This window comes from Triticum dicoccoides, chromosome 5B, assembly GCF_002162155.2.
Source record: "Triticum dicoccoides isolate Atlit2015 ecotype Zavitan chromosome 5B, WEW_v2.0, whole genome shotgun sequence".
In the NCBI taxonomy this organism is placed as follows: domain Eukaryota; kingdom Viridiplantae; phylum Streptophyta; class Magnoliopsida; order Poales; family Poaceae; genus Triticum; species Triticum dicoccoides.
Window position 1 is genome coordinate 419,529,012 of NC_041389.1, and position 10,041 is coordinate 419,539,052.

A 10,041-nucleotide genomic window follows, 5' to 3' on the forward strand; every position below is an offset into this window, starting at 1 on the left:
ATGCTTTTTTGTCACGGCTATACGTGGGGTGAAAGTGAACAAACAAGCTGGAGATCGGTGACTTGACAATTTTCCGTTCTCGTTCGGCCTTGTCCTTCTAGCTTATGCCTGAAATCCTCCTGTTCCGATGTTTCGGTTGCGCACGAGAGAACACCGGAGTGCTATCATCCAGGCTCTAGATGCCTTGAACTCGAACACTCCACGCAATCTTAAACAGCTACAATGGGAGAAACGCATCGCGCACACGCATACAGGCGTGTTCGTCCTGCCACTGCCACGGTCCAGTACACATCCAGGCATACACCCACCCAAGACCCTATCAATCTCGCGGCATTTAAGCCCGGGGCGACGCTACGACTCCACAGTGGCCAGCGCCCACTCTTGCATGGACCGTCATCAAGCGATCATGATGCGAGAGACGAGCACCGGCGCACAGGAAGTCCACCTCCGGAACCGGGACACCTCACTTGCCACCCCGACTTCCCTTTCGACCCCCTTGAATGCCCGTCCCTCTCAGGCCCCGTCGGGGCGCCACGTGGGCGCCCTCGACGGCGACCTGGTGGACCATGCCGACACCGCCGCGTTGCTCTCAGAGTTTCACGGTGGCCGGGACCGAGCCCGGCGAGGCGCGCGCGGTGAGGTTGCGTGCCGGAGGTCGCCGCTGGCCTCGGGAGGCTTCACTAAATGCGGCATTGATGGCCGCGGCACGGCCAGCCGCTGGGATCACGCCCCAATTATTACTGATCAAGAATCTGCCTGTACGACCACCCTCCGCAACGTGCGTACCGGACTGAGCTTCTGGTTCCAGATACGTACAACAGCCCGCGAGCGAGCACCTCTCAGCTTCAAGCATTGATTCGCCGGCGGCGAAAGAGCGCTGCTCAATGACGCCGCCGCCGCCGCACGCCGTCGCCCCCTAGCCTAGGTGAAACGTACGGGTCGGACAAGGAAGAGCGAAGAGACGTTTACCTGCAATTATTGATCAGGGCAGTATGCTTTTTTACACAAATTGAACCTGTATGTGTGGACGTCAGCTCCGTCAGAAACAGGCTCCGTCCGGTATGTGTGGGCACCCAGGAACTGATGGTGCTGCTTTACTGCTTCTAAAAACCTCAGGTACAACCAACATGGCACGTCGATGGATTAACGGCAAAAGGCGATATGGGTCCATGAACTCAGTCAGGGTCACCCCGGTGTAGTTTCCTCACAAGTGCAGTTCATCTTCCTGACGAGAATGATTCCTGCAGGAAGTCGTAGAGCTCCTCCGCAACTGCCAAGGGGTATTCTTCCTGCGGCAGAAGCGCGCCCGGGACCTCCACGAATTTGGTCACGCCTTTGGCGCCCTTGAGAGCCTCCATCTCGGCCTTGGACCTCTTGGGGGAATTCAGCGTCGACACCACTAAAACAGGGACATCTCCATCCAACTTGGCAAACAGCTGCAGGAACTCTTCCCTCGACTGGACGGGGTCGAGAAGGCCCGTCAGGAACGCGGCAGGGACGTATCGTGCGCCTTTTCTTTTGGTCAATTCATAGCGGCTCTCGACGATTTCTGATGTCACATTCTCAGGGTTGGCATACACATGGGACTTGTACTGGGACTGGATGGACTTTTCGTTGCTCACCAGAAGATTGTACATCATCCAGCCGATGGCTGGGGCCCTGAGGGTTCCTCGTAGAAGCCCGTACCTGTTATTGACAGGTCAAAAGTTATTTTAGTGCGGTCAGCTTGAATCTTATGCACTAGCAGACCATGTATCTGTAGAAAAATGGCTAATAGTGGTGACATATCATCTACATCAGTACTTATTCTGTGTGATTTCAATGCATACTGCTTTAGGTCACACCTACAATCCTCCATCACAGGCTTCACTAATCAGTTAAATATATATATCAGCATAAGTTAAATGCGTGAGGCTACACATGAAAATCAGTACCACAGCACAGAAATGACAATCTGCTTTCTCATAAAGCCATTAGACCAATTTGGAAAACGAAGTGCCTGCAAATGGTACTGTACTTTCCATGTGCAGCGACATAGACAATTCCATAATGACAGCCAAGGCCAAACATAACTAATGGAATCACTGCATAAGGCAGAAAAAACAATTTGGAACATGAAGCCATAAAACCAATTTGGAAAATGAGTGCCTGCAAATACTACTGTACTTTCTCTGTGCAACCACATAGACAATTCCATAATGACAAACAAGGCCAAACATAACTAATGAAATCACTGCATAAGGCAGACTCGTTCGTACACAAACATTTTCTCAATTGCACCCTAGCTGTGGGGCCTACACATCACCATGTTGCAACTGCCTACGATCGAAAAGATATGTATGCAAAACAGTGCTGCAACTAAATGCAAATCTGTACTAAACCACGTAGAAGATTTTACTAACAGTGTTGCAACTGAAAGATTTGTACTGAACCAACTAGCAGATTTACTGTTTGTTGAACGAGATGCTCCAACCTACCTAAAGGCATGTGATAGCACTACTGATAGGCATAAACACTACAGAATAAAAGGCAGGATGAGGTACTATTTGATACAGTATAATGATGATCAAAAGGGAGTATTTTCTCCTATAGTCCGGTTGCATCTAAGGATTATAAAGATCATCTTAATGTTTCCACAGCTTCACAAACCTCACGATTCTGGGTATGTTTCATGCCTATCACATCTGTATGCCACATTTTGTATATTCACCCTTGACAATTGACATACACAATGAACAACAAATATTGTGAGGAAAGGGTCAGGGAATATAGCCATAGCCCACAGGCATGAGGCTTGTAAATGGAGTGTCTACAGATTTTGTAGTCAAGACAGCACAAAAAAATATGCAAACTGAGTGCATTGGTAGTGGTGATCATGGTATTATGCTATTATCTTTAAAAAAACTCTTAACAAAATAAGTGCCCTGCCTCCACCTGATTTGAGCATACACAAAGTTGCACAGATGACAGAACACAAGAGTGCCTATAAAAGTATTCTCTGGCAAATATACGTAATACCATAAGAATTAATAAGCGCAAGTTTACTACCTTGTTTCCATATCAGAACCTCGGCCAAATACAATTGGAAGGGGTCCAGCCCAAGTAGGTGCAACAGCAGCAACCGCAGATGGTCTGATAAGGCCCTTCCCAGCTGCACGGATAGCTATGGTTGCTGCATGACCACCTCCAACAACTACCAGTTCACCATCTGAACATAGTGTAGACAGTGCAAGCATACACCCGCATCGTTAAGTCACTACTGAGATTCAAACAGAACAAAATTTTAAAGTGATTGCCGTTACTGAATAATTGAAAAATCATACTGACAACAGACGTCAATCTGACAAACATCGATCAACTAGAATTTGTTTTCTGCTTTCTGGCATATGTTCTACTTGTTAACATTGACAAGAGAATATTCCCATGGTGGCTTTGGCTGTTCTGCTGAACTCTATAAGCTTCCTTTAACTACATTGCTCTACCCACGAAGTACTAACATACGATAATTATGTTCAGAACCGTAACCGTAAGATGCCAGCATAAAATGGCCAGCCAGCTTTCATGTGCTAGCCAAGAAGAATGTAACACTTTCTCTAGAATATTTCAGTTGGCTGTGAATGATAACGTTGGGCAGGCATAATTTCGTGCATAGCACAAACATACTACTTCTGGGCTCTGGTTGAACCACTAAACAGTTTGAACCATACATATACTTTTCATAACAATGGTTACAATAAGCATATGCAGGTAAAGTAGGAAGCTACCATTAAAGGATAGAAGAATGAGTCATATTCGTGAACCAAATAACCGTAACAAAAGCAAAGTGCATAGAATCAAGTACTAATTCCAGGAAAGATGCTTGCAATGACAGACTACCAGTTGACTGAAAGAGTAAATTCTGTTTTACCTGCATCCGCCACAGGACTATTTGGTGAGTTCAGTAGCTGAACCAGAAAATTCTCCATCACATCAGCATTATAGTTCAGTGATGGCCTGTCTGAATAACCCAGACCAGGCCAATCAACAATAGTAGCACGGTAGCTGAGTTCTCCTTTCCGTGTCACAATATCTTTGGCGACCACCCTCCATTCCTCCACTGTGCTAACATCAGAAATCGTAGGGATCATAAGGATGTTCTTCACATTCTCAGCAGTCCCCTGCTCATGTTCCTCATAGTAAACGCTTACTGGTTTATCCTCAAATGTCCACTGCCAATTTCCAGTCTAGAAAAGCAATACCAAATAATGTTAGACAGATAATACCACAGAGAGACAAAATAAAGTTGCTCTTGTGACCACAGTTAGCAGTCCAATGTTGTGATATTTGCCTCTAAAGTAGTCGATATTCACTGAGGACCTTAACTTTAACAAATGCATGCACTAACCATTGTACTAGCGGAATATGTTGAAGTAAACATGGTATCACAAACTTCAGCAATATTTTGTGCATATTATAGTACTAAGTTCAGCACAATGTGGTCCACTGTTTGTCTGCCATTGCCTAAGAGGGACACCTTCTGATACTTGGGATCAATGCTACAAAGTAACAGTAGTATCGATGAGAATGTTAGCCACAGTATCAAAGCAGGGTGGATGAACTGGCGGCAAGCATCTGACATCCTCTGTGACAACAAGGTACCACAAAAGGTCAAAGGTAAGTTCTATAGGACTGCGATCAGATCTGCCATGCTATATGGAGCGGAGTGTTGGCCTACTAAGAGACAACACATCCAACAAATGAGTGTCACTGAGATGTGCATGCTAAGGTGGATGTGTGGCTATACAATAAAGGGCTGGATTAGGAACGAGGGAATACGTGATAAGGCAGGGGTGGCACCAATTGAAGAGAAACTTGTCCAACACCAACTAAGGTGGTTTGGACATATCCAACGGAGACCTGCAGAAGCATCAGTGAATAGAGGTACTTTAAAGAGTAGCGAAAATACTAGGAGGGGTAGGGGGCGACCAAAGTTGACATGGGAGGAGGCGGTAAAAAGAGACTTACAGGACTGGAATGTACCCAGAGATTCAGCCCTTTATACCACTGCATGGAATTCAGCAATCCATGTACCAGAACCTTAATTTACATTCCTTCACTCTGTTTACGTGTACTTGATCCCTTCTTTTATGGGTTTGCATAGGTTTCTGTTGGTTTCATCTCTAGCTTACCTCAACTTGCTTGGGACAAAGGACTTTGTTGTCATAGTACCAAGTTCAGCACAACGTGGTCCACTGTTCAAGTCTTCAAGGTCATCAAGAAAAAACTTAGCATTCTGTTTTGTTTGCCTCACAATTCCTATTTCCATTTTTTTCCCTGTAAAGTCAATTCCTTATGTCCCAACCTTTCATCATTGTTACTATAGGAGCAATATGACATCAACTTCGCTCTATCTTAGAGAACATGCAAGTATATGCATAAACTCAGACATACATGACAATTAATGAGATCGACATAGCAAAATCACTGCACTAGCAATCAAGTAGGTAGAACCAAAGATAAGGCCCTGGCATGACACCGACTGTGAATAAGAACTAGAAAGAAAGTAGATGTGCCAGACCATTAGGGAACACTGAAGCTAAACCAATTAAACGGACCAACTACTACTGGATAAGCAGATGAAAGGGAGATAAAAAAAGGAGGAAGCATCTGTGCATCCTCCTCTTAAAGAGGTACCTAAGGTTTTCAAACAGTTTGCAAAAGAAAATTGGCATGTAGAGAGCGCACATTTAATTTACATTTAAAACTTCAAGGCCCAGCTCAACTGATTTGGAAGGTACGAAATTGACAGGTAGCAAAAACATATACTGATGGCAGCGAAAAATCACCACTCATGCACATTTTTTTCTTTTCCATCTCTTCAAACTGAGGTCGCATTGGTCTTGAGATTTTGTATGACATTTTTTTTAAGTCCAGCAGGAGAGCTGCTGGTTATCATTGATAAGAAAACACACTGTGCAGGAGATGTTTACAGGGGTAGAATAGAACAAAGGGAAAAAAAAGGGGCGCTGCCCAGAGGAAGACTACTCTCGCAAGTCCAGGTGCAAAGCACCCGCCATTTGCCACAGCTGGATCTCATCAGTCAGGACTGATGCCGGCCGCGCCGAGTTTTGGAAAACCCTCCTGCACCGCTCCTTCCAGATTGCCCAAAGCGTCACCACCGCAATGGAGGCCGTCCTCTTGCGGTTCGACGGTGCACCAATCAGATGCCGCGCCCAGCCCGACGCGTCCGCCAGTTTGTCAGAGCGAAAGAGGGGGGAGAGAGAGAGAAAGAGAGAGAACAGAGATCAGGCTTGCGGGGTTCTGGATAATGTGAGCCAAAAAGGTTAAACAATACTGACCATGAAACAGAACACCTCATATGCATGTGGACAACACTGCACTACTGAAGATACGTCTTCATCATATTGTAAGTAGTATAGACTCTCTTTCATCTTGTAGTGATTCCACCTTGTCAAGAAAAATCTACAACGGTGTTTTGATAATTTGACCCAACAGTCATCAATGGATAGCATCAGCATAGATTTGAGATTTTTCTCTACTTCCATTTCATACTGTAAGTAGTAAGGACTCCATTTCTTTCACGTTACAGTAATTCCACCTTGTCAAGAAAAATCTACAACAGTGTTTTGATAATTTTACCCAACAGTCGTCAATCGATAGTGTCAACATAGATTTGAGGCTTTCTCTAGGGCTAAACATCTCGCACAAGGTTAAACTGATCATTCAATCCAATTATTAATCTCTGTGCCACCTTACTTACTTACTTACGAAGCCTTTTATCCCAAACAAGTTGGGGTAGGCTAGATATGAAACCCTTTCACGAGGACTTCCCAGGAGGTCGCCCATACTACTCTCGCCCGAATGGGTTTCATATCCAAAAGACTGGCTAGTTTTTACGTTGGCACACCAAGCCTATCACAACCCTTAGATATGAAACCCTTTCACGAGGACTTCCCTGGAGGTCACCCATCCTAGTACTACTCTCGCTCAAATGGGTTTCATACCTATGGGACTGGCTAGTTTTTACGTTGGCTCGCCAAGCCTATCACAATCCTCCTCCTTTACCCGGGCTTGGGACCGGCTATGCCTAGAAGACATAGGCGGAATATAATTGGTTTTACAATGGAAGAAGAATATTGTGTTGCAGGATGCAAATTAGATGCTCCCTCCCTCTCTCCACTTTGTAAGTGAAGGGTTCAAGGTAAGCTCCACGTAAAGTAGAATAGAAGACGGATCAAAACTCGACAACCACCCCAGCATGCTGCATAGCTACTAGAAGGGGTGGGCGCGCTTTGCTGCGCCGTTGGTGTTGTTGGGCTTCTTAAAAAGAATTACTCACTATGTGTTTAAAATATAAGGTGTATTACTTTTTGAAAAGTCAAATCTCTTTCAGTTTGATCAAATTCACAGATAAATATATCAAAATCCATAATATCATATCGGTATCATCAGATTCGTCATGAAATGAATTTCCCTTTTTTTGTTTAAATCGTGGACGTCAATATTTTTGGCTCTAAACTTGGTCAAAGTTAAAGAAATTTGACTTTTCAAAAAACTATTACCCCTTATATTTTGGAACTGATAGAATATTTGGTTCGGAGGGTGAGGGCAATGATAGAGTTTCTTTTATTTTTATTTATGATGCAGTGATTTGGTGGGCCTTTCACGGTGTGATTCTGTGTTATCCGCTAATCAACTGATAATTCTGTCGGGATTTCTGCGTCGGTGGCTGCATGTACTATATTGGTGCTACAGTATCGGATGGTGGCGCTTCTTTTTTCTAGGTGGTGGGAGGGTGTGCGGGGTTGATATGTTTTTACAGGCCGACTGCTGCTGATTGATTTGAAAAAACGTTGGCCCGATCAAAATCGTAAACTAAACCCAAAATTGAATACTTCAATCGAATGAAAGAGTTTCAAAATTAGGGAACATAGTGAATTAAAATAATTGAATGGAAGATCCCCTTGAGAAACTGTTGATCCGGTCAGAATCGGGTGACCCAATTCTAAATTGAAGACCTCAATTAATTGTGATGAGGTCTCAAAAATTAGAAAGCATAGTGTACAGTGTAAAAGAATTAAATGGGAGAGCTTTGAGAAATTATTGACCCGTTATAATCGGGTGACTCAATTTCAATTGGAGACCTCAATTGATTGTGAGGCTTCTAAAATTAGGGAGCATAATGTTATAGAGGATCTAGGAGTGTACACTTAAGTGGCACGTAAGCTCTGCTAGGCATTGATAATATTTTTAAACAGTATATGGAAGTTTCTTGAGACTTAAAACCTAGGAGTACCAAACAAGTCGAGATCTAAATCCGCGTAGAATAAGTTTCCGGACCTCAATCGTGCTATGACTCGCGGCTTATTTCAACCGATTCCCCAGCCACCCAATACAACGATTCTGATGTGCCCAAATCCGGCAGCCAGCCACACCAACGATTTTAATGTTGATACTTTGTATTCCGCTACCCAAGTGTTGGACGATCTCACCTTGGAGGGCGAGTACGCAGGCTTGGAGGCGGGAGGGGCGGCGACGCAGCGTACGGCGAAGCGCCTCGCCCGCCGGAGCGGAACCAGGCGGCTGGAGGCCGTGACGGCGGGGGCTAGGAAGGCGGCCGTGGCCGCCGCGGAGGGGCGCATGAGGGGAGTGGGAGCCGGAGGCGGGCGCGGCGTGGGGAGTGGAGAGGAGGCGGACGACGTGGGCTGCGGTGGACTCTGGAGCTCGACGACTGGAGACTCGCCGTCGTTTTGTTTGCGCCCATGTCTTTCCTCTATAGCTCCTTTTTTTTTCCCACACCACTACTTAAATTCCTTGTTTCAAACAACAATTTAAATTCCTTAACCACTTGCAGTTCAGACGAATATATGTATTCCAATTGATTATTTGTTAGATCTGAAATCCTACAGCATCTTGGGACCCTTTTGTGCGGTGTGCAGTGCAGATTGACGAGATTAACGGCGGGTAGAGTAACGGAGCTGGTAATCGATCGGGGCCAGATTAACCATTTCCCTCGAAGAAAAAAAGAATTTCCATGTCTCTCGTGCAACCACGTTTATATACCTGTAATAAAAAATAAAAATGTGAAACCACGTGTCTTTGGTGGAAGCCATGCATTCACGTGGGCACTTCACATCTCCACATTTCAATTTGACGATTGAGCAGCGCTCCAGAACAAAACAAACCAAAAGATCAGTTCAAAAAAAAAAAAGATGAGCGTCCTGATCAGACTACCTTTGGGCCTGGTCCGTAATTACTTCTCTCTTGCATCTGATGGGCCGGTGAGGGAGAACTAGTACGAAAACCGGCCGGAGCCCTCTCCCTGGGGCGCGTCTATACCTCGCTTCAAGCTAGTCGGATCAATATCTCGCTTAAGCGAACTCACGAGTGGGCTATGGCCTTGATCTTGTCAATCCTCGAGTGCGAGGGGATTGTTTCGGTTCACCGGAACAGGCAGCGGCGGCGTCACGACGTCATTTCCTTCATGAAGATGCCGCCTTGGCTATGCAGAGGCCTCGGAATTGGAGCTTGGGGCGTCTCAGTTCACGGTTTGGGTTGCCACTCAGGACATGAGCCTCCGGGGTGCAATGTATGCCATTGATGTCGCTTCCGGCGTGTCTTCTTCCTCTAGCTTGGCTTGGTCCGGCCACCCACTTGCCGACTTCTCTAGGCGATATGGGTGGGGCGGTACGTTGACCCAGCCAGTCTTAAGGTTTTTGTCGCGGCTTGGTTGTGTAGTGTATTGGTAAGGCGCGGTCTGGTTGCTTGGTGTCCCATCTCTTCGCCATCTTAGGTGGAATCGGGCAAGGAATCTTCCTTTGCTTTCGATTGTCGTAGCATGGTTCTAATCCCAAGGATTAGCGTGGAGTTGTTTGCCTATTTGGCACGGTATCTATGGTGGAGTGGTATTGGCCACTTGTTCCTTCTTCTATGAAATGATGATACACCCTTCCATGGTGTATTCGAGAAAAAAGAGATTCCAAGAAGTGCCTACATACGGAGAAAAATGAGTGAATCTACACTCTAAAATATCATAAATTC

The 10,041-nt window shown here is 45.5% G+C and overlaps 1 protein-coding gene across 1 annotated transcript; it reads right to left on the reverse strand.

The window, feature by feature from the left end:
- Positions 1-948: 948 nt before the first annotated feature.
- Positions 949-8,742, reverse strand: LOC119309762. Its single transcript, XM_037585685.1, has 4 exons — positions 8,493-8,742; positions 3,908-4,223; positions 3,049-3,208; positions 949-1,686 (listed from the first exon to the last, which is right to left on the reverse strand). The coding sequence occupies exons 1-4, from the start codon at positions 8,640-8,642 to the stop codon at positions 1,218-1,220; spliced, it is 1,095 nt and encodes a 364-aa protein (XP_037441582.1). The 5' UTR covers positions 8,643-8,742; the 3' UTR covers positions 949-1,217.
- Between the last annotated feature and the right edge of the window lie 1,299 nt (positions 8,743-10,041).

Bases quoted from the DNA above. Each gene is read 5' to 3' on its own strand.
- LOC119309762 (XM_037585685.1), bottom strand. From the start codon at position 8,642: ATGCGCCCCTCCGCGGCGGCCACGGCCGCCTTCCTAGCCCCCGCCGTC. The intron at 4,224-8,492 runs GTGAGATCGTCC...TTGCTTTTCTAG, and splicing joins CTGCGTACTCGCCCTCCAAG to ACTGGAAATTGGCAGTGGAC. The intron at 1,687-3,048 runs GTAGTAAACTTG...TGTCAATAACAG, and splicing joins GGTTCTGATATGGAAACAAG to GTACGGGCTTCTACGAGGAA.